At 45.3% G+C, this 24,083-nt stretch overlaps 1 protein-coding gene across 8 annotated transcripts in view; it reads right to left on the bottom strand.

The window, feature by feature from the left end:
- Positions 1–1,438: 1,438 nt before the first annotated feature.
- COL16A1 (collagen type XVI alpha 1 chain) overlaps positions 1,439–24,083 on the bottom strand; it is a 222,831-nt gene continuing 200,186 nt past the window's right edge. For all 8 annotated transcript variants that reach the window (XM_061597039.1, XM_061597036.1, XM_061597040.1 and 5 more), the window contains 14 exons: positions 22,898–22,951; positions 22,472–22,516; positions 20,521–20,565; positions 19,345–19,398; positions 17,573–17,626; positions 15,282–15,332; positions 13,322–13,411; positions 13,011–13,046; positions 9,261–9,305; positions 8,978–9,166; positions 7,638–7,704; positions 4,574–4,750; positions 3,673–3,750; positions 1,439–2,503 (listed from right to left, as the gene is read on the bottom strand). In XM_061597039.1, coding sequence (XP_061453023.1) covers positions 2,301–2,503; positions 3,673–3,750; positions 4,574–4,750; positions 7,638–7,704; positions 8,978–9,166; positions 9,261–9,305; positions 13,011–13,046; positions 13,322–13,411; positions 15,282–15,332; positions 17,573–17,626; positions 19,345–19,398; positions 20,521–20,565; positions 22,472–22,516; positions 22,898–22,951 — 1,188 coding nt within the window. In that variant the 3' untranslated portion in view covers positions 1,439–2,300. The remainder of the gene's footprint in view (positions 2,504–3,672; positions 3,751–4,573; positions 4,751–7,637; positions 7,705–8,977; positions 9,167–9,260; positions 9,306–13,010; positions 13,047–13,321; positions 13,412–15,281; positions 15,333–17,572; positions 17,627–19,344; positions 19,399–20,520; positions 20,566–22,471; positions 22,517–22,897; positions 22,952–24,083) is intronic.

Here is a 24,083-nt window from a genome sequence, read left to right as displayed (position 1 = left end):
TATTCAATAGTACAAATTAGATTGCCAGCTGCCTCAAGTTGTTTTTAGAAGGTGATTTAAATTTGTTACATGAGTTGATTCTCTTGCTTTTCTAGTTCAATAGGATGTATTCTTTACAATGGGCTAAATAATGGCAGTTTCTGAGGGGGCAAAATCATTTATGCTTTTAGAGGTGAAAATCAACATCTTTGTTCAGAAGACAAAAGCTGGTGTCCAAAACATCTCCATATAGGATGCAATTTCAGTAGTCTAGCCACAAAATTAATGTGGAATGAATCTGTTTTATTCAAGTTGTTACAATTTCATTTATTCTCTTGTATCAGTGTATTAGAATGTGATTTCCTAGTTCATCTACAATTGACAAAAGTAGGTCTCTAATTAAACAGACAAGTTTAGAGAAGTGTTAATTTTCTCACTAGGTTTCAGCTAGTTCAGAGAAAAGAGCTTGACCCCCTCCCATGGGTGATAAAGAGATGATGATCCAGCACAGACTTACTTCGCCACCTATCTTCGTGTTTAGACCTAAGTTCCTGTAATTGGAGCCATTATTTCTAATAACAATCCTCGTTTTCTAACAAAAGGAACAAAAGTGGTTGACAGACAAAGAATGGTTGCTGTTCCATGTCTGCCTGCTGCCGCAGTGTCCATTTAGTAAATGGGCATTGCTCATGGAACAGCATAAATGTGTGTTGTAATCTGGGAGACATAAACATAGAATGTGAGCCAATGGGTTGAAATGAAAGCGAGCCAAATACCAATTAGGAAACAAGGCATCATTTATTTAAATAATTAGGATGGCCAGCCACTAGGAAATGTTGTCCAGATGAGAGAAAGACTCTCCACTATTTACCCTCCTCTATCAAGTGTGCAAGGGGCATATTTCATGTCATCTGCCATTGTCATGAGATGCTCACAATTCCTATAACCTGGATAGTTTTAGGTCTAGAAATTGCTGATGGAAGGCTCAGCATAGCAACAGAAACAGCTTGTTCTGTAGCCAGTTCTAATTTCCAAAAGATCTGAAGGCATATCTCTTTAGAAACGAGGGATGTGTTTTTTTTAGGGGGGGGTGAGCAAAAGGCTTTGATCTGTTTCCCCCCTTTGCATACAAGAGCTGGTTACCATGGAGGAGTGAATGTCTTTTTATTTTTATTTTAGGGCCAGCAAAAGAGATGTCTCACCCCAATTTCATCTGACTCTTCCAAGATGTCCCAGTTCTAATGCCCAGAGGTGGCAGCCAGAAGTAGGTTTAAATTTGGAAAGGTCTGTTTGACTTTTTGTTTTTTGAATGAAAAATATATTTGTTAAAAGGGAACAATTGATATTCCAGTAACATTAAAGAAAAGTAACCGATTCCAGTAAAATAAAAGGTATGCCCCTGCCCCTCCCCTGCCACCAAAGTTCACATTGCATACAATAGAAATGGAAGAAAACAGACTTTTGGACATTTGGAAAAAATGTAATTACATCATAATACACAAAATGGTATGTGTGTGTATGTGTGGTGTGTGTGTATGTGTGGTGTGTGTCCTTTCCACAGAACTTATTTTTCTGTTTATTTTTAGACTTGGGAACACCTCACATATTTAGCTGCAGACAGAATATTTAAGGAACAGTAATCAAACACATTTACAAGCCACATTGAGTACAATGGGACATTTCTGGGTAATCCTGTACAGGACTGTGCTGTTCAGTGGCAACATTTACGTAGGAAGTCCCATCAAATTTGTGGGACTTACTTCAGAGCAGACATACAAAGAAGTGCACTGTCAATTTCATTTTAGAACTTTCCCTTCCAAATCCATCTCCCATGCTTTCCAGTTCTAACTAAAACTCATGACAAGTGGTGCTAGGCCAGAGCACTTCAACACTTCTGCACACCTCCTGGAACTTCCTCATGGATTGTGCCCAGTGACCATACTGTTGAAAAAATAGTAATTAATTCCTATTGGAGGGGAAACGTATGGAAGTAATCTACCCCTTATTTGATCATAGCACTGAAAAGGCTGAAGCATTATTTTGAAGTGTATTTTGCTCCCCACATAGATGACAAAATCAACTTCTTTTTAGAATATGAGACATACACACACAAACACACACACACTTGGGTTGTTGGTTTAAAAACACATACACACACACAACAAAATATCATTATGAGAGATTGAACCCCACTGGAGAAAATAATATAGTCAAAATATTAACAGCAATGAAAAAATAATAATTCACGACCAGTCACGAGGACCAGAACTTTGGCTATTCACAATGGAGTCCTTTTTTGGGGGGGAAACCCTGTCTGCCCATCAGCCTAAAGGCCCTTTCATGTTTTTGGGTTGATACATGGGCTGTTCCAGAGGCATCATGCCAAAGCAATCTGACGGGTTGCAGTGACCTGCTTTTCCAGGCGGCCCTGTCACTCCTGGGGGGCCTGGGATGCCCGGGATGCCCTGCTGTCCCATCGGTCCTGGAAGACCAATCTTGCCATACCCTGGAGGTCCTTGGATGCCTGCAGAGGAGAAATGAGGAGGAGGTTCATTTCATAAGATTAAACCCACAGAGCTAATGCAGACTGTTGTGTGCTTCTGATATCCTAAAAAGGTAGGAGCTTTTCTGAGAAGAGGCCTTGTATGCTTATGGCAGGAGAGCACTGGAGCGTTATGATATTTTGTCATTATCAATTTGTTTACAAATATTTGAGCAGGATGGACAGGCAGGCACTTAGCCTCAATTCTCCATAGTAAGCCACAGAATGTTTTCGAAGTCTTCCTTCCCACTCCTGGCTCCAGGTTTGGGGGCCCCTCAGGCAAGTTGCACTCCCTTCTGAGTGAGCCGTTTACTACGCCAACTTCTCATTTGCTTGCCCTCTCCCTCTGGGCCAGATCGCCATAACCACAGGTGGCTTTATCATTGCTTGCATGTTTGGAGAGAGGCAGGTGAACAGGCAGTGATAGTGAGCAGCAGCAGCAGCAGCAGCAGCAGACTTCACAGAGGAGCCAGTGGCCAGTGGGTCCCCTTCAGGGTGTGGGTCTTGACAAGTGCCCAAGGATGCAGAACCCCAATGCCCTCCTTTGTGTCAGTGAGTCTTCCAGCTGCTCTCTCCCCCAAACCTCTCTCTCTCATACCACTCCACCATCATCACCACCATTTTCTGAGTGATTTGCACTCCTGGCTCCAAAAACATCAACTAGCCAGCAATGCTCATTTAAGGAAGCATCTTAACCTAGATAAAACTTAGAGAAAAGGGCTACCACAACAATACTTTGCAGTATAAATGATGCAAGTACTGAATTTATATCTCCATAAAAACAACACAAAAAGAACCCAACCTTACATTCTGTGTTAATTCAGATTTTTTAAATATATATATTTATGCTGCTTTTCAAGCTGACCCCACAAGGTGGCTTATGTAAAATAAGCATCAATACCAATTATACAATAAGACAAAAAAGGGAAATAAATTCTTATCTTTAGCTCCTTCTCCTATAGCTGGATGGGGGCACCTCAAATAGTTTCTGCTGCTTTTCCACTCAGGGCGAGATGATCTTTCAGAAGCCCTGTGGTGGCAATAAACTGCCACCCTCTTGTTCTGTGCTTGCAATCACTCATGTGATCCAGAATCTCCATTTATTTATATACCTCTTAATCATTAGCAAAAGAGAGAAAAGAAGCCTTTACCTGAGGGGCCTGGAGGGCCTGTCTCTCCCATGATTCCATTCCCTTTGTCTCCTTTTTCGCCTTTGACTCCGGGCTCACCTGCACCAAGAGAAAGAGGACGGAAGAGAAGCTACAGAGTGTTCAGCAACTACAGAATTGTCTTCACATCTCAGTAGGGATGGGCAAAGCTGTCAGCTTTGGTTTCTCTCAGTTTCTAATTTTTCCAATCTTAAGTGCTCTTCTACACATTTCCACATCAAAGTACAATTTTTTTAACAAAAAAGAGTCCTCATGACAATTCAACAGCATTTTAGTGAAAATTTATCCTAATGTACACATTTTGTATGCAATGTGGCCTAATACACGTTTGCAGAGCAATTTTCCCCAATATAATTTATTTTTAATGTTATTTTCACTGATTCAAGTTTCTCCTCCATCCTTGCGTATAGGATGAATGACGCCTTGTTCTTACTACATCAGGCTACTCCTAATGTAGATCTTTCCTGACATTGATGCTAATGCCTGTTTCTCTTTAGAATGGCTAAATGCAGGTTAGTTTCATGGCAAAGTGGGGCCTTACTGGTCTGTGCATGTGATAGCTGGTAAGGAGAACCCTTCCAATTCTACTATTCTATGATTCTATGTCAGGAATGCTTTGATTTGGATTCCTGCATTGAGCAGTGGGTTGGACTTGATGGCCTTATAGGCCCCTTCCAACTCTACTATTCTATGATTCTATGTCAAGGCATAAAGCATTCACTGCAAGAAACCCTTATGACAGTACCTAGGCTCACAAAGGAAAAAAGGGACATCACACAGTCCAAATCCTTGGGCTGCCATTGAAATGGAGAAAGCCAAGTTGATGTGCCACCAAGACCTCCTGAGCCTGCCATGAAACAGGAACAGAAATGTAAGTGCTCACCTCTCATTCCAGGCACACCTTGTCGACCCTCTCTTCCAATCTGTCCTGGCATTCCTTGGGAACCAGGAGATCCCGGCCGTCCGGGTGGTCCATCTTTACCAGGGGGTCCTGGTCTTCCTGGCTGGGTAGCCACTTCCATTGGGAACTGCATCCGGGAGATGTAATATGCCATCCGCTCTGCAGGAGGAAACAAAGGGAGTGTGCTGTTTGCTTTGCTGTTGTAATGATGGCCTGTTTGCATGGAAACTGATGGTTTGCTGTTGCCAGTAGGGATGGATAGTCTAAATTTGGTCTGGGTCAATGTTGCATATGATCAATATAAAGACTGTCCTCTCCCACTTACGTGCAGATCTTTTTGGAAAATATCAGCACAATATTCTCTTAAAGGAAAAGAAACAAGTGCTTAGATTTTATGAGGTAGTCTGAAGGCTCCCTTTAGACTTTTTTGTACAGCTGCTAGCTACTTAGCTAGAAAGTGCAGCAGCCGCACACCTTGAAAATGCAACTGCAAAAGTCCCTGCCTCTCCCATGAATTCGGTATGGAGAAAGGGAGGGCTGGCTCCATGTACCCACGACATAGGCCATCTCCACACACACACACACACACGGGACATTGTATGAAAAAAGATGGGTGTCACCATAGGTACGTGAGGGCAGCCATTGTTTTTCTCTGTACAAAGTTCAACAGAGGGATGGCGCACCATCAAGTCCCATCCTCCCATGGGTTTTTGGAGCCCCATTTAGAAAGGTGTTTGGGAGCTGCCGCACTCCATTCCAAGTAAATAGAAGCTGTAAAAAAAAAAGGAAAAAAGGTTAAAGGTAGCTATCAGACCATATTATAGGTTAAAGAAATTTGGGGTGTCATGGTTCCCCCCCCATGTTGAAATGTGGATTCCAAAGCAGAATAACATTCCAATCTGCACATTCATCCGGGAGTTGAAGATTGGGAGGCTTTACTTTGGAACCTGAGCACAATGGATTTTCCCAGCATCCCTAGTTGGTGGTGAGGAGGGCCACCCGCCTACAACAGGGGCCTGGCATTTAGTAGTTTGTTGAATATAGGCAGATGGTAACTAAGAAGAAGGCCTGCTTAGTTGTGGCGCCGCACATATGAACCCCTCCTTTCAAGTGAAGCTTGCTTAATCTTATTATTTTCATTTGTTAATTAAAGTCGTTCTATGCCACTTTTCAGAGAAGTTCAGAGCTATTTACAACAGCAAAAATAGTATTTATGCATTTTTGGTACTAAGCAGAGACCTTCAAAAAATTGCTCAGGCATTCCAGCTTGTTTTATAGCTGATTTTAGTTCTGTATTTATGACTTCTGCTGAATTATACTGACTGGTGAATTTTATAACTCCAGCTTTTGTGATTTTGTATTGTCCTTTTATTGAATTTTATTCTATCTGTTTTATTATTTTAAAATTGTGCAATGCCTTGGGAGTCTTGTACTAAAGGGTGGTTTATAAATCCACTAAAAATAAATCTGAGGTTGAGTTTTAGCTAGGGAAATGATGATACAAGCTTCTGTTCTAGAATGTGTATCATGATATATAACCCCGATAGAGGATCTTTAATGTTTTAAAAGCACACCTACAGTATCAGCCCAGCACGGAGGATGAAGGCTATCAATGGCTTGGTTCTACATCCACTGTCGGGAGATAGTAAGCCTTTGAATACCAGTTGCTGGGAATTACAAGTGTCCTGCTTACAGGCTTCCTACAGGCATCTTTCTGCATGCAAAGCAGATGCTGTACCATTCAGCTACTACTCTTCATGGCTTTCTCCCTACCCCCAACCCCCCTGCCCAGAACAGTAGTCTAAATTGTAGGTATAGAAGGATTTATTTTATTCCCTTTACAAACTAAAATTCCTGGTGTTTCTTGTTCTAGAACCATCATAAACAGGCTCATAAAACCAGGGCCAGTCAAGAATGTTGGTACCGGAAGCAGAAAAGCCAAATTTCACTCCCTACCCACTGCCTCCATTGAATTACATGGGACACAAATTAATCCAGCATGTTATTGTCTTGCATAAGCCTCCTTGAGATGGACAAGAGCTACATAAGTCTCACACTCTGCTGCTCTTCATGGTACCCTCCCCCCCAAAAAAACTCCTGACCACCAAGGAAGTTATGTCATCTATTATAATGCCCTTGAAGATAGTCTGGAGGCTACAGCTACTGCAGAATGCAGCTGCTAGACTGATAAGCAGAGCAGCCTGATGGGACCATGTGTCACCGGTCCTGAAAGTGCTGCACTGGCTGCCAGTGAGCTACCAAGCCTGATTCAAGGTGTTAGTACTAGTACGTACCCTAAATGGCTTGGGACCCAGGTACCTAAGACGGTGCCTTCCCCAGTATCAACCATCTCAGACTGTGCAATCTGCAGGTGAGGCCTTGGTGGTGCCGCCACTGTGGGCTGCCTAGTTGGCACTGACTCGTGACGGCCTTTTCAGTGGTGGCTTCCCATTCGTGGAATGCCCCCCCTGGTGAGGTGTGTCTATCTCCATCATTATTGACTTTTAGAAGGAATTTGAAAACATTCCTGTTCACCCAGTAACTTGATGGCTGAAGAAGACCATTTCACAGCAACCCCGAGATCACTGGAAGAGAGAATGTTTTTATCTGTAACTGTTTTGTTAATGTGTTTGCTGCCCCAGGCTCCTTCCTGGGAGGAAGCGTGGGATATAAACGCAATAAAAAAATTCTTGCATCATGGTAGGGCCACTGCTGCTTAAATGATTTGCCCAATTTCTCCTATAAAGAGGAAACAGCTATAGCTAGATCTGCACCATGACCGATACAGCAAAATCATGGGGTGGCACTTTGGTTCAGTGGTTGAGCAAAGGAAGAAGAGGTGGAGCATCAAAATGGCACAAAGAAATCAACCTTTACCAAACGCAATTCCTGTAAAAATACTAATAAGCCCAACAGGTTTCAGTTGCAGACAAGCTTCTTCTGGGGCACTTTTCAAGAATGAGGTTCTCCTGTCCATCAAGACAACCTCTTTCTCCCCTCAGTGTGGTTGCCATCACATGCCTCCACCCTGAAGCCTGCTACTAACCATCAAACATCTTGTTCAGCTCTTGTCTGATGAACCTCCGGATTTCTTCATAATTGACGGCATCCCCCTAGGAAGAAAAGTGAGGAGGAGAAAAGGCAGAAGTCAATCAAGGACTCTCTCTTATGGTAGCAAAAAGAGACACTTGCAGAAAACACGCTAACCCTGCAGTGCTGTTACTTTTGAGGTCCCCCCTCCCCCATAGTTGAGATGTCAGTGGCAGGAAACTTCCTTGGACACATCCTAAGCATCAGTGCAATTCCACAGGCAAATCTCGCAAGGAAGGATTAGCCACTTCCTTCCCTCATTCTCTCCTTCCTGGAGTGATTCTCAGCAATTAATTGTCTCTTTACTAAGACTTTACTTTGCACCTTTCTCAGGTAACACACTCTATTGGACAGCTGCCTTTTAGCTGTCCCTCATGACCCACCTGATTTGATAGCACATGACAACCTTGGCCAATCAGGTGTCAGCCTTCCCCAACCTAGTGCCCTCCAGAAGTTTTAGACCAAAAGTCCCATCAGCCCCAGACAGCACTCTTGGAAATTTGGTTGAAAGTGTGGTTTCCCTGTCACTGCCATTGGGCTTGCCCCCTCTCAACGCGCCCAGTATTAAGGCAGGGTTTTATACTTCTGATTCCTTTTTGTTGCATTTGCACCCTTATGTTTAAGAAGCTCAGAGCAGCATTTCAGCCTCACAATAATTCTGCAAGGTGGGCTAGGCTGAGAGATAGGGGCATGTTCACAGGCACCCTGGGAGCGTCATGGCTGAGTGAGGTCTTTTCTCTGTATATTTCATTAATTAGAAACAAAGCATAGTCTATGGCTGGATTTGGGGCTTCGGCTGCATGTACTGCATCTATCACTGCATTATAATCATGACTGTCCCAAACCCAAGCTTGCTTGGAAACCTCGCCTTGCTTTCCAATTTCACATTTAACCCCTTGAACACAAGTGGGGAGAGTGCTGTTGCACTCAGGTCCTGCTTGTGGACTTCCTATTGGGGCATCTGGTTGACTGCTGTAAGAACAGGATGCTGGGCTAGATCCCTTTGGCCGGATCCAGTTTCCAGGCTCTTCTTACTTTTTTAACTGAAGCTACTTTGGATCCAGTGATGCAGTCATAGCGACACAGAAATAGAGGAAGCTGCTTTACACCGAGTCATGACCATTGGTCCATATTGTCTACACTGACTGGCAGCAGCTCTCCAGGTTTTCAGACAGGAATCTTTCCCAGCCCTATCTGGAGATTGAACCGAAGACTTTATGCATGCAAAGCAGATGCTCTACCACTGAGCTACCGCCTTTCACGGCTCTCTTTATCCTCCCCCTTTCCATCTCTTACCATTGTCCCAGGCAACCCTGGGTTCCCGGGGCTACCTGCAGAACCAGGAACACCAGGCTGTCCTCTCTCCCCAGCAGGACCACGCGGTCCAATGGGGCCCATCTCACCACTTTTTCCTGGTCCTCCTGGCATCCCAGCTCTGCCCTTCTCTCCGGGGTGCCCTCTCTCCCCCAGAGATCCAGGTTCACCCTGAAAGAAAAATATATGACAACAATGAAAAGTCCATGAGACGTTTTCACACAATGGGAGGCTAATATTTAGGCCTCAGCCATGTCCCTCTTACCTTCTGTCCAGCAGGCCCTGCAGGCCCTGGCTTTCCAGATGAGCCCTAGAAGAAGAGCAAAGGGAAGCAGTGACCATGGAGATAAGTACCCGTCATGCCTCCCTGCCTGTGGGAAGAACGTTTGTTCAATGCTGTAGTCAACATCAGTATTATTCAAGGGCTCCATTTCCACCTGTTGCCTTAGGTCCATCACCTGTCCTTTACACCTGGCCCCATCACTGTTTGTGGGGTTATTCTGGGATTATTATTATGATTATGAGTATGATTTATTACCTGCCCTTCACCCAAAGGTCCCAGGGCAGGTTACAACAATTTTAAACACATAAATTAAAACAGTTAAAAAAACCCTAAATAACATCAAAGAAAATAGGGTGGATCCTAAAAATATACATCTCAATTTATTTATTTATTTTATTTATTGCACTTTTTGACCGCCCTATAGCGACAAGCTCTCAGGTTGGTGTACAACAAAATAAAAACATATTAAAATACAGGTGGGTGTGGGTACAGTACATTATAGAAAACATATGTAAAAACAAAATTAAGACAAAAAATTAACATTAAAATAGATTAACTTTAAAATTTAGAATTTAAAATTTAAAATGCCTGGGCAAAGAGGTAGGTCTTTACCTGGCGCCGAAAAGATAACAGAGAAGGTGTCAGGCGTATCTCGTCAGGGAGGGCGTTCCATAATTCGGGGGCCACCACTGAGAAGGCCCTAGCTCTAGTTGTTGCTCTCCGGGCCTCCCCATGCATTGGAACCCGGAGAAGGGCCTTCGACGTCGAGCGCAGCGACCGGGTAGGTACATAGCGGGAGAGGCGTTCCGCCAGGTATTGCGGTCCGATGCCATTAAGGGCTTTATAGGTAAGAACCAACACTTTGAATTTGGCCCGGAAACATATTGGTAGCCAGTGCAGCTGGGCCAGGACAGGTGTTATATGGTCAGATTTTTTAGTCCAAGTAAGAACTCTGGCCGCAGCATTCTGCACCAGCTGAAGTTTCCGAACCGTCTTCAAAGGTAACCCTATGTAGAGTGCATTACAGTAGTCCAATCTCGAGGTTACCAGAGCATGGATAACTGTGGCGAGGTTCTCCCTGTCCAGATAGGGTCGTAGTTGGGCTACCAGCCGAAGCTGGTAGAATGCATTCCGTGCCACCGAGGCTACTTGAGCCTCCAGTGACAGGAGCGGATCTAATAAGACCCCCAAACTACGGACCTGCTCCTTTAGGGGGAGTGTAACCTCATCTAGGGCAGGTCGGACATCAACCATCTGGGCAAAGAGCCCCCCCACCAACAGCATCTCAGTCTTGTCAGGATTGAGTCTCAGTTTATTAGCTCTCATCCAGTCCATTATCGCGGCCAGGCAGCGGTTTAGTACATCAACAGCCTCACCTGAAGAAGATGAAAAGGAGAAGTAGAACTGCGTATCATCAGCATATTGCTGGAAACACACTCCAAATCTCCTAATGACCTCACCCAGTGGCTTCATATAGATATTAAAGAGCATGGGGGACAAAACTGAACCCTGCGGGACCCCATATTGGAGTACCCAGGGACTCGAGTAATGCTCCCCGAAGCACCAACTTCTGGAGACGATTCTCGAGGTAGGAGCGCAGCCACTGCCAAGCAGAGCCTCCAACTCCTAAATCCGCAAGTGTCGAAGTCCAGGGTAAAGAGGTGTGCCTTCAGCATTCGCTGAAAGTTGTGCAATGAATTTGCCAGACTCACCTCGGTGGGGAGTTCCACAGTTCAGGGACGGCCACAGAGAATGCCCTCTCCTGGGCCACCACCACCCTGAACTTCTGAGGGCGGTGAAACTACCAAAAGGGCCCCCACTGCTGATCTCAACACCCAAGAGGATCTGGAGGGAAGAAGGCGGTCTTTCAGATATTTGGGACCTAAGTTGTTTAGGGCTTTAAACAGTAATGTGAGCACCTTTACGGAAACGAACTGGCAACCAATGCAGCTTTTTAAAAATGGGTTATATGAGTTCTGAAGGGAACCCCAGCCAGTGATCTGGCTGCTGCATTTTGGGCCAGTTGAAGTTTCCGAGCCATCTTCAAGGGCAGCCCCATGGAGAGCACATTGCAAAAATCCAGTCTGGAAGTTACCAGAGCATGGAGTACTGTGGCCAAGTTTTCTTCGTCCAAAAGAGGCAGAAGCTGGCAAACCAGCCAGAGCTAGAAAAAGGCACTCCTAGCCACCGAGGGTCCCTGAACCTCCAGTGACAGTGTTAGATAAAGGAGTACCTCCAGGCTGCAGACCTGCTCCTTCAAAGAAAGAGCAACCCCATCCAGAACAGGCCATCTTCCCACCTTCTGGACTTGAGAACTCTGGACACATAACAACTCTGTCTTTTCAAGATTCAGCCTCAATTTATTGGCCCACATCCAGTCCATCACTGTCTCCAAGCACTGGTTCAACACCTCAACTGCCTCTTCTGATTCAGATGGAATACAGTGGTAGAGCTGCGTGCCATCTGCATATTGATGGCTCCTCACTCCAAATCTCCTGATGACAACTCCCAGTGGCTTCATACAGATGTTAAATAACATGGGAGACAAGATGGAACCCTGCAGAACACTACAGGAAAATTCCCATGGTGCTGAACAGTAGCCTCTCATAATTATTTTTTGGAAGTGGCTCTGGAGGTATGAGCTGAACCACTGAAGCACAGTGCCCTCAATCCCCACCCACTCGAGATGTTCCAGAAGGATATCATGATCAACAGCATCAAAAGCTGCTGAGAGATCAAGGAGAACAAGCAGGGTTGCACTCCCCCTATCTCTCTCGCGACAAATGTCATCAACCAGGGTGACCAAGGCAGTTTCAGTGCTGTGGCCAGGCCTGAAGTCAGACTGGAATGGATCAAAGTAATCAGTTTCCTCCAAGCATGCTTAAAGCTGGACCGCCACCACCTTCTCAAACACCTTGCCCAAAAAGGGGATATTTGCCACTGGGCGATAGTTGTTTTACACTTCTGGGTCCAGAGAGGTCTTCTTAAAGAGGGTTGACAGGACTCAGAGAGCAGCACAGAAAGGCAATGAGAGGAACAGGAAAAGAGGCATAGGCAGGGGAGGTCAGAGAGAGAGGCCATGGTATGGCCCCCTAGTAACTTTCACCTTCTGCTTAGCCTAGCACCCACTGAGATAGGGCTGCAGATAAAAACTTTTTTATATCTCAGGGTAGATTAAAGCAAAACATAAAATTACAATAAAATAAACACTACAATAATAAATAAACATATATCAAAATCCAGTTAACTTGTCCACCCGAACAGGAGCTTCATAGCCAACGCTTAGCTATCTGGGCTAAATCAAATCGCCATAAAGGCCTGGTGAAGAGGTGCATCTTTAACTCGCATTGAAAAATCAACAGTGTTCGTGTCAGTCACACCTCAGAGAGGAAGGCACTCTAGAGCTGGGGTGCTATCACTGAGAAGGCCTGATCCTGTGTTCTGACACTACGTACTTTACTATGTTACATGTACATCATCCTAAAGGGCAGCCCATGATGGGAAGACTTGCATATAGCAAACGTTATGACTGGTGCAACCTGGCAACAGGCCAAATCTTGGGGAAAGTGCCTTCTTTCCCTCCTAATCTAGCCCCACACACATGCCAATTGCCTTGTGCCCAGGAGCTCTGGAGAGACAGGAGCAGTGAGAGAGACAGGCAGGGTTCTTCTGGAACAGCCTATGGAAAATGAGACTTCTTCAAGAAGGCTGCACAGACAGCAGTCACCATACCTCTTTACCCACTTGTCCATCCATGCCTGGCTCACCCTAGAAAACAACAGAGATAGAAGGGGAAGAAAGAAAGAGGTTGTTATTTTAAATTTCATTTCTAGGCCCATTATAGACGGTTTGTAATAATCTCATTTTCTCCTTCTTGCGCACCACCAGATGGGCTCCATGGCTTCACAGGGATTTGAACTTGCATCTCCCAGTCCAAACCCAACATTCTATCAGTTGGACCACGTTAGCCTTTAAGATGGAAAAGAAAAGTTTGGTTGTACAGTTGGTCCCAAGGTGCTCGAGTTTCAACTCGCCACACTCACCGGTGGGCCTGGGTGACCCGGTGGGCCTGGCTGGCCTGGAATCCCGCCAAGACCTCTTTCTCCAGAAGATCCTCTTTCACCCTTTAGCCCCTGGGGAAGAGAAGATTTTAAGTGCCAGATACTGCCAGAGGGAGACAAGAAGATGCAGAAAGGGAAGGCTCTCCAAAACTATGACCAGGCTCTAGACATTAATGACACTTCCCCAAAAGTGGGGATACTCCATTCTTAAATGTGCTGGTTCTCTAAAAGGTAAAGTCCCAAGGGGCCCCACTGAAGCCCTCTCCCCCCCACACACACACCTCAACCTAAATTTTGCCAGATCAGGATTGGTTCTTGAATGTGTAGAACAGGGATAGCCAACCTGCTGCCCCCACCCCCCAGATGTTGTTGGACTCCAGCTCTGATCAGTCTCAGTCAACACTGCCAATGGTCAAGGATTATGGGGGAGGGTGGTTAGAGAGCATCAAGTTGGTTATCCTTGATACAGACAATTCCAGTGTATGGCTGAGCTTCAATGGTTAACTCTGGGAAAAAAGGGCTCTGCTCCAGGGCTAGTTCATATAACCATGCTTTTTTGTGTTCAGAGCAAAACAAGCTGACTCTCAGTAGATTTTATATGTATTTTTATATGAACCTGTGATGCGTCCTTCCCTGGCTCTCCCTGTCAGGTTCCCACCTGCTCGTGGTTACTGCCTGTCTCTAGGCACCACCAGGGACTCCACCAGTCCGGACCGCACTCTCTTATGATTTCTCTCCCCGCTCTAGCACAGATCTCAACAGATCCCCCTGCTAGGCAACCACCAGTAACGTCCCAATACTAGTATTCCCAGAGACTCTGAATACTGGTATTGTTATTCTCTTCACCGCTGCCACCATTTGTTACAGTTCCCCTTCAGCCTTGGTCATTACCTTACCCTCCCTTCTGGTCTGTGAAACCCCAGCCAAGGATCAGGCCTTTGGTAAACCAAATTAAGTATTTATTACAGATAACAAAGCTAAGAAGATTAACAAGATTTCTTCTTAAGGCACATAAGCATATGGTTTTACTCAATACTAATCCGAACTCCACCTCCCTCCTGGCAAACAACTCTCTAAACCCCACCAAGCAATCCACTCTTTCTCTTCTCCCCCCAGATTCCACAATTCACCATCTCACATTCCCCCAGATTTACCTGTCATCCTTTCATTTATACTGTCAGCCATTTTAAACATTCAGCCAATCATCAAGCATTCTATTGCCCATTCACTCCCCCTCCTCTTTCACTACTTACCCTGTATACTCTAAACAACCAGCACTTACCATATATACACTAATATATAGGAACATCACAGAACCATTCTTGCAAAACCTCCAACATGTATTTTTGCTATTGTTTAACTGCTGTTTTGATATTGATAACTGAGCCCCACCCCGTCTTCTGCTTTGTTCTCTGGAAACTGGTATTCCCTGATCCTGGCGATAGAACACAGCAGTCATTGACAGACTTATCGTTCATGAATTTGTCTAATGTCTTTTTAAAGCCATCCAAGTTGGTGGCCACTTCTGCGAATTCAGTATAGTTTAACTATGCAATGAGTGAAGAGGTCTTTCTCTTTGACACTCCTGAATATTCCAACTTCCAACTTCATCAGATGACACAGGGCTCCAGTATTATGAGAGAGGAAGAAAAACTTTTCTCTACTCACTTTGCATAATTTTATACACCTCAATCACATTCCCGTTTTTTCTAAACTAAAACCCCAAACATTGAAGCCTTTCCTTGTAGGTATCATTTTAGTTTCTTCTTTCCGACTCTACAATACCCTTTTTGAGATGTGGTGGCCAGAACTGTACACGGTATTCCAATAGATTTGTATAATGGAATTATGATATTGGCAGTTTTATTTGTGGGGTCTGGAGGTTGAACATTTGCCTAGCAGCTGCTGACAGGGAACCAACAGTGGCAGGAATGATACTCACAACTCCAGCAAGTCCAGCTGGGCCTGGCTGGCCGGGGCTTCCAGGAGGACCCTGAAAAGGCAGAGGAACACAGCAAGTTTAATAACTTAACAGGGAAATACTACACAGACGGAAGGTGATGGGTAAACACACAACTAGGGAGTTCTATGTAGGAATTGATTAGTGTTTTACCATGCCTTTTGGTTCATAAAAGGACCCACAAGACAGCTCAGAAATCCCTAAAAACTACTTAAAATCCAAATTAAAAATGCATCCAAAACCAACTACAAAGCAGAGCAGAATAATCAAGTCCGTAGTAAAATCCTGAAGCAGCAGGTTACAAAACAGAGATGAGGTTCCAAGTGTTCTTTTATTGGGGTTTTGTAAAGCTCCTGCACTTTTCATTCACTCTCTCAAATTACTCACTGAGTCAGGGCTAGTCTAGGTGAGGCAGGGCAGCCATGCTTACAGTTCACAGCTCTGTCCCACTCACCTGGGAAGAGATTGATCAAACGGGGGAAGGGGTGCTCCAACACCCAGGCACTTTTCACCCAGCTTGTCTCACGTCTGGTACTGAAGCAAGTTGGGGAGAAGAGTGCTTGAAGCAACTATGCAAGGTAAGGCACGGCAGGATTCAGCTCCCTTCTGCTTTATGCCTCGTCTAATGTACTGATCAAACCCACATCCTACTCTATATGTGAATGTGGCAGTCATGTGAACCAACAAACATGTTATTGGGAGTAAAGCACCAATGCATGTAACAAGCAACCTGAACCGGGGGGGGGGGGGTGATAGAGAGAAAGGCAATCTGTTCTTCCCTTGCTGATTCCCTCTTTAAATGACTTGCATGTTTTTTCCTCAGCTTGTCTTCCTCCCTTCTCTTCTTTTCTAGTTAGTCAGATAGTGCCTGGGAGTGCAAGCCTCATGGCTCCACAACAGCTGCAACAGCATGAACGACTTTATTTCTTTGTAGTAATAAACCTTAAGTTTCTTTATTCTTTCAGCTACCAGTCTTAACAGACTAGCTATTGTACGCTCCACTGCAATATATATCAAACATCCAACAAGTTATGGGCCCAGCTTACTAACAGTGCAGAAAGTTTAAATGAGTTTGTTCCATGATTAAAGGGTAATTCTACCATGCCCATGTTTGGATTTCTACACTAAGGGCATTTATACCACCCTTAAAAGAACACTAAGCTAGCAAAGAGCTTCACAGTCTCCTCTACATTCGCCCTCCCCTGTAAGGTCTATCCATGTTGTTGCCATTTTAAAGACGAGAGAAGCAGAGGTGAGACTTGGCCAAGGCCATAGTGTGAGCTCACGGCCAAGGTGAGACTTGCATGTGGATTCTAGAAAGCTCTCAATAATCAAGCTTGACATGCAGAAATCTCAGCTGCCCTGATCCAGCTAAATCCCACTGAAAAAATCAATTAAACAAGCCAGTTACGACTTATTTTAATTTATATCCTGCCGTTCCTCCCAAGTGGAGGCCAAACAAAAGGGAGCCAAACAAAAAGCAATAAAACACTAAAATATATATATTTTAAAGAAATCTTAAAAAAAAACCTTCAAAAAAACCAACTTTTTAAAATCTTAAAAAACAATTCCAATGCATATGCAGACTGGGATAAAGGTGTCTACTTAAAAAGCTTGTTGAAAGAGGAAGGTCTTCAGTAGGCACTGAAAAAACAACACACAGTGCCTAATATTTAAGGGGAGGGAATTCCACAGAGTCAGTGCCACTACACTAAAGGTGCACTTCCTATGTTGTGCAGAACGGACCTGCTGATAAGATGGTATCTGCAGGAGGCCCTCACCTGCAGAGCGTAATGATCAACTGGGTACATAAAGGTAAGACGATCTTTTAGGTATCCTGGTCCCAAGCTGTATAGGGCTTTGTACACCAACTAATTGAACTCCCAGCATTTTCAATGGGACTTAGCAATGCTTAACTTTCCCTGCATTGAGGCCAAAATCTACAACTAGAGTATTCACAGGAGTTCTTAAGTGCGACCATTATTCTTGTGGTGTGGAACTTGATTTTGTTTTCCACATCAGTTTGTGCAAAAAGTACAACTGCAGATTGTTGATCTGCTGTATTTTTAAAAAGAATTGCAAAATAAATAAATAAATAAAAATTGGAAGCATGCAAAGTAAGAAAGGACCCAAACTGAAAAATTAACTAACTGCATGGTCTCTTGCACAATGTCTCACAAAAATCCACAAATCAGACCCACCTGAGCTCACAGCTCTGTGCATGCCTTAACCACCCAACCATGTAAAGGCTGAAAATAAATATTTTGACTTACAACGTGGCCAGGAGGACCTGGTCTGCCTAGAGGTCCCATCGGGCCCGGCTCTCCCTGGAGGAAACAAAGATGTTAGAGAAAGCTGACGAACAACATGAAACATCAGAGTGAACACGTGTCTCTATTTAGTGGAGACTAATGGCTCATCTTAAGACAGCTCATTCATTAGGCTTTAAGCACATTTACATTTGTACACCTAGGTCAGATTGGCTAGTGACTCTGATTTTTTCACTCTTGTAAGCCATGTCGCATCTGCTTTTGTTTGCATTGCAGAATGCTCTGCATGGCACAAGGTGATGGAGGTGAGAGGCTGGCCAATGAACATGCCCATAGCAACAATGTCCCCAGCTGCTTTTCCCCTATTGGAGGAATGGCTGTCACTCGCTTGCATTGGAGAAATAAGAGGCCTGCACTTAAGCATATTTTAGTTTTGCCCCCTTAACAATCTTGCCATTTCCAGCCTCCTTACTTTGTCCCACAAACATGATCCAAACCACTGTTAATTGAGCAAGTGCCTATCGGCATAGCCCCACCCTTCACCACGTAATCCTACCTTGGCTTCCATTTCTTGGTCACACTATAGTGCGATCAGAAGACAGGACACAAGAACTGACTTTTGTATACATTCATAGCTCCTGCTGCACCAGGCAGAGGAGTCATTTATGCATTAGAGCTGTGGGTTGGATTTCGTGGGTAACAACATAGTTCTAGTAATCCAGAACAAAAGAGCACAGGATGCAGCGGCTCGCCTGATTAAGGGTAGCTGCGGCTGAGATCATATCACTCCAGTGCTGAAGGAGTTGCACTGGTTACCAGTTGCTTTCCAGGCCCAATTCAAGGTGTTGGTTTTGACCTTTAAAACCCTGCACGGTTTTGGCCCAGTCTATCTGGAAGAGCGCCTCCAGCATCATCAACGTTGCCACCCAACAAGATCAGCCTCAAAAGACCTTCTCTCCGTCCCACCAGTTACACTGGTGAGAACTAGGAAGAGGGCTTTTTCAATCGTGGCACCCACTCTGTGGAACTTCCTCCCAAATGACATCTGCCATGCCCCCTCCATGATGAGCTTCCGCCGGACCTTGAAAACCTGGCTCTTCAGGCAGGCTTTTGGGGCAGGTTAGGTTTTAGTCTTATTGTTGGAATTTTAAGGTTTTAATGTGAATTATATGTTTTTATGTTGTACGTCGCCTAGAGTGGCTGGTAAACCAGCCAGATGGGCGACTAATAAATTTAATAAATAATAACATAATAATAATTTATATAATAATATAATATATATAATAATAATAATAATATAATAATTTATATTGCCCTGTAACAGGGGAGGGGAACTTCCAGCTCACGGACCAATCTCGGCCCACCAGGGGTCCAAGGTGGCCCATAAAGCCATTTTCCTCAAATCATGTCCACTTGTGATGCCATCTAATGGGCAGGATGGCAAGGTTAAATCCTGTGTTGGCTGCCCACGTTCCCAGCAGCCAAACTAAGCAGAATTTAGCCCCTGCTCATCAGCTGAATCAGAAAGGAGTTTGCATGGAATCCTCTGATAAAACCTCAATTTTAGCAGGGGATTCTGATGCAAACCCTTTCTGACTTCAGGACTTGAACCTGATGCCATTATGATCAGGTGATTGACAGCTGAGTGGCCCTGCCCAGCTGTCAAATTTGGCCTACAAGGCCAATCCTGATAAGTATTTGGCCCACGGAGCTAAAAGATTCTTGCTCCTGCTCTATAATAGCAACCCAATTCTGGTGGTATCCTGGCAACTCACCTCAGCTCCAGCCCGGCCAGAATTCCCAGGTGGTCCTGGAATGCCACAATCACCCTGAGAAGTAATGTAGACATGGTTCATGAGGTTTATATGGAATATCCCACAAAAAGACTACAACATCACTGATACATTCTGGTTCAGGAGACCCTGGCAACCTATATTCACAGAAGGATGGGCTTGCCGTGATTGCTGCACATGGCCCTCAATGCACAAGTGCAATTGGACATAAGAGACAAAAGAACGTAACAGCCTGGCTGCTGGATCAGGCCAAAGGCCACTCTAGTCTAGCATGCTGTTGTACTTGCCCACCAGATGCCCCCATTGGAAGGCCACAGACAGGACCAGAGCACAGCAGCACTCTCCCCGCCTGTGATTTCCAGCAACTAGTACTCAGCAGCATACTGCCTCTGACAGCAGCCATCCTCCATGAATTTGTCTAAACATCTTTTAAACTGTGTGATTGAAGTATTAAACAGCCCAGTGTTCCACCTAGCCCCAAACTGTCTTCTCTGACTGGCAGCAATTTTCCAAGGTCTCAGGCTGCGAGGGGCCTTTCCCATTCATGCTGCCTGAGATCTTTTAACTAAAGAAGTCGTAGGTTGTACCTGTGATCTGCTACATGCAAAGAAGCTCTACCACTCAGCACTAATGCCACTGTCCAAAGTGCTTTGTAGTCTATGCCTTCATAACAATGTTTCAGTATTCTGTGCTAAGAAAAATCAGGTCACCCAAATTCTGCAATAAGGACACTTGAATCTTATGCCCATCATAGACTATGCAAATCAAGTACATCTGCATATTTCACTTTATATTGCAGTTTCCACCGCTTCAATTTTTATGACCTATTCTACTAGTCATCAGGGGTGGGAGCTAAGAAGGGACACAGGGGTCTCATTATCTCTTTGAGCACAGGAATTCTTGTTTAGCCATTCTTCTGGCACCCACCAGTGCAACCACAAGGACAAGAAACTTGCTTTGTTCCTTTTTAAATGAAAACTAAAATTCTCAGGAATTCTTAACCCACAACCATGTTCTATAAGGTTTTTTTTTGCACTTCTGTATGGAGTTGTGGTGTCTCCATACTCATTATTATGCCCATTTTGCAGACAGTTTTTCCCCCCTCCTCACAAGGACATATCACACTTGATGATTATTGCAATCACTGACAAAGCTTACCTTTTGTCCTGGGAGACCAGGATGACCTGTTTTCCCTTTGAATCCCTAGAGGGAGGGAAGAAAGGAAAGAGAGAAGTTTAACTGGAGGTGCTAGAACAGGCTTTGCCAGCCTGGTACCCTCAGGAAGTTTTGCACTACAGCTCCCAGCAGCCCCAGCCTGCACTGGCTGGGCTTGTTGGGAGTTGTAGTCCAAAGCATCTGGAGGGCACCAGGATGGCAAAGGCTCTGCTAGAGTAACTCCTGTAACCACAGCAACTTGCCCAGCAGAGATCGACCAGTGAATCTTTGCACAGAATGAAGATAAATATTACCACCTGCTAATGTCTGCATATCAAGCAGTTGGCAAAGGCATAGCATCTGCAGCTGAATGGAATGGAGCTGTCCCTCCTGTTACTTCCTTGTCAATACCTGCTGAGCCCCAGCTCCCCCAGATAGACAAGGGAGAAGTGTCGGAGTAGGATGAGGCTTTCGAGAGCGTTGAGGGAGGAGGAGATGTCGACAGCCCACCAGTTCCCACAGAAAGGGTTAACAACACTACCTGTGTTGTTATGTCAACTATCAGCAGGATAACTGGGTATCCTTCTTGCCCCTAGCAGAGTTTGCTTACAACAATGCCGTACATGCAACAACACAACAGACCCCGTTTTTTGCCAATCTGGGATATCACCCTCGGGCTTTTGCGCCCCCCCGAGCCAGCCCATCTGTCCCAGCGGTGCAGGATTTCGTACAAGAGCTTCAGACTATGCAGCATCTATTGAGAGAACCGTTAGAGCGGGCCAAGGAAGATTATAAGAAGGCTGCAAATCAGCATTGGCAAGAAGGTCCTCCGATCCAAGTGGGGGACAGAGTGTGGCTGTCTACACATTACTTGCCAATGCAGGGACACTGTTGTAAGTTAGAGGACTGAAGGGTGGAACCCTTCGAAGTGCAGACTCAGATCAACCCAGTGGCCTTCCACCTGAAACCACTCCCTGTGGTTCCATCACTCCCTGCTGATGTTAGAACACACACCCCGATCCCCACAGAGAGCCGGTGGAGCCGCTACCTCCCCTCACGGTGGATGAGCAGGAAGAATATGAAACGGAGCAGGTATTGGACTCGTGGAAATACAGGGGTCGGCTTCAATATTTAATTCACTGGAAGGGGTATGATCCATCGGAAGCAGCCGAGGACGTCCATGCACCAGACTTGGTGAGAGACTTCCACGATGCCTACCCAAACAAGCCCAAGCCCAGGGGGTGGAGGGGAATAGTGCATGGAGGGGGGGATGGTGTTGAGCCCCAGCTCCTCCAGACAGACCAGGGAGAAGTGATGAGGCTTTTGAGGGTGTTGAGGGAGGGGGAGATGTCGACAGCCCGCCAGTTCCCACAGATAGTCCTCCCATCGACGCGGATCCTGCTTCATCTGCAAGTGCTCCAACAGAGCCGTTGGGAAGCAACCTTGCACGTGCACCAATTCCACCCCCCGGGATTCCCCGCCTGGCACTTCAAACGCTTCCCCGCCATCCTGCTCCCTGCCCCCTGAAGTTGAGTCGGCACAGAGCGAGCCTGTGCTGTCAGATGTATGAGACGATGCAATAAGCAGGAAGTGGGGCGGTCAGAAGGTGGTACCTCAGAGGAGTCAGAGATTATGAGCAAAGACCTTTCCTATTTAAGGCGGCGCCCCCCTAACTGGGGTGCTGAGTCAGCTTACTCCACATGCTGCAGAGCATGCCTAGGTAGCTCAGGTAGAGTCAGAAGTGAGTTGCATAGACAAGTCTATGAAGCGCACTGCTTTTGATGTAATCATTACCCTAATAAAGCAAGAATTAATTCCAGCCTCGCCTCCATCTCGTGTCTCGCGCTCTGGGCAGGACAATACCAGTGAGAAAAGCAAACGGTGTTGAAGGGGCAAGTGGGAGAGATGAGCTCCCCTGCTTTCCCTACATCCAATAATATGATCTACAACTTACAGGAGGTCCCATCCTTCCTGGAGGTCCTGCGGGTCCTGGGTCACCCTAGACGAAACAAATCGTTAGTGCCCCTGAAGGCAAGAGGCCTGTGCAAATCTGGAGACTTAAGCTATCTGTGACATTATTACACATCCTGTAAAGAAAGCAGCCAACACTCTTCCATCCAGCAGCCCCACTAGAAAGACTTAGGCAGCTTTCCTAGAAGTGATGCCAGAGTCAAGGACAGAGCAGAAAGCCATGCTGATCACTTCTTCATTGGTCTCGCGACTTCAAAGCACAGGCCCCGAGCTTATTCTTGCTGATGGGCATCAGATTACAGGCAAAGCTGGGCTCACCAGGAATTGTGGGGCATAACATAATTGATGGCGTTCCAAAAGTAGTTGTGGGTGAAGACTTCACTATGGTCTAGGGGATTCGCATCCTTACCCGTGACCCTGGCTTTCCGTCCTTCCCATCTAGGCCTTCCAAGCCAGGTGAGCCCTAGAAATAAACTCAGGTTACTGTCTTGTAGAAAATCTAGATAGTGTGATCAACAGCTTATATTTATATATTATATTATAAGTGTTCAAATTGGCTTCATAGACATTGGCTCAGTTTAAATTCAGATGTCATACTGAATGATGGCTAAGGAAGCTTAAGCATGTTTTGGGATGATGTCTGAGTTGACAAAGTACAGTGTGTAAATGGCTTGCAAGCTGGATTGGAAACCATGCTCTGAAGCTATCACTCCAACTTCAGAGACTGCTGTGCCATGGAGATAGGAGTGAACTTATCAACCTATGGCAATGAGGATGGAAAATGAAAGCAGACAAGCAGGACTAAAACATGGTTTGCCAGTTGAATGTTTGGAAGAACAAACCATGGCTTGGGTTCTAAACTATGGTTAGTGCCAGCCATGGTTTGTTGTGATCTCTGAGCTGAGCTATTATCTAAGTGCACAGAGATTCTTACTATGTTGGGGCATATTCACTTGTCATGAAAGAAAAAATTAAGCCTCCTTGTTAGATGCATCCATCATTCCACACCAGTGAAAGAGAGAGGTCCATTGCAACATTACTCCCTCTCTCTTCCCTCTTGCAAATGAGGGGCAGTGATATCATCCAGAGCCATATCTATAAAGGCACACCATGATTCCTTGATGTAGCCCACACACAACTGACAGGTACATGTGGCCCCAGAGGCATCACCACTGCCCAGAAAAGGACTGCCCAGTCCTTGCAGCTCTGACTGATAGAGCAAAAGGAAGCAAGGGAGAGATGCTGAGAGGCAGGATTAAGTGGGTTATCTCACAGTTGCTGCAAAGAGAATACCTTCTGGGAGCTGAAATACAAATAGCTTCACTTGGGGAGGGAGGAGGAAAATCCCTTTTCTGAAGCTGATTATTTGCTTTTTTGATGGAGGGAAAGTCCCCACTGGCCTGAGTGCCTTGTCTAAAACCACCTTGTGGTGACATTGTGGTTTCCCGGCCCTTGGCTCACACCTCATACATGCGGCCATTCAGAGCTGGCCCAAGACTTTTGGTGCCCGAGACAGAACAGCAAATGCTTCTCTGCCCTCCCCTCTCTCCACGTCAAGAAGCATAGCAGTCATGGCTACCCAATTTATTTTGGCA

Source organism: Rhineura floridana, chromosome 15 (assembly GCF_030035675.1).
Source record: "Rhineura floridana isolate rRhiFlo1 chromosome 15, rRhiFlo1.hap2, whole genome shotgun sequence".
Classification (NCBI taxonomy): Eukaryota; Metazoa; Chordata; class Lepidosauria; order Squamata; family Rhineuridae; genus Rhineura; species Rhineura floridana.
Note: the sequence above shows the minus strand (reverse complement) of the source record. Positions and strands in the feature narration are given on the sequence as shown.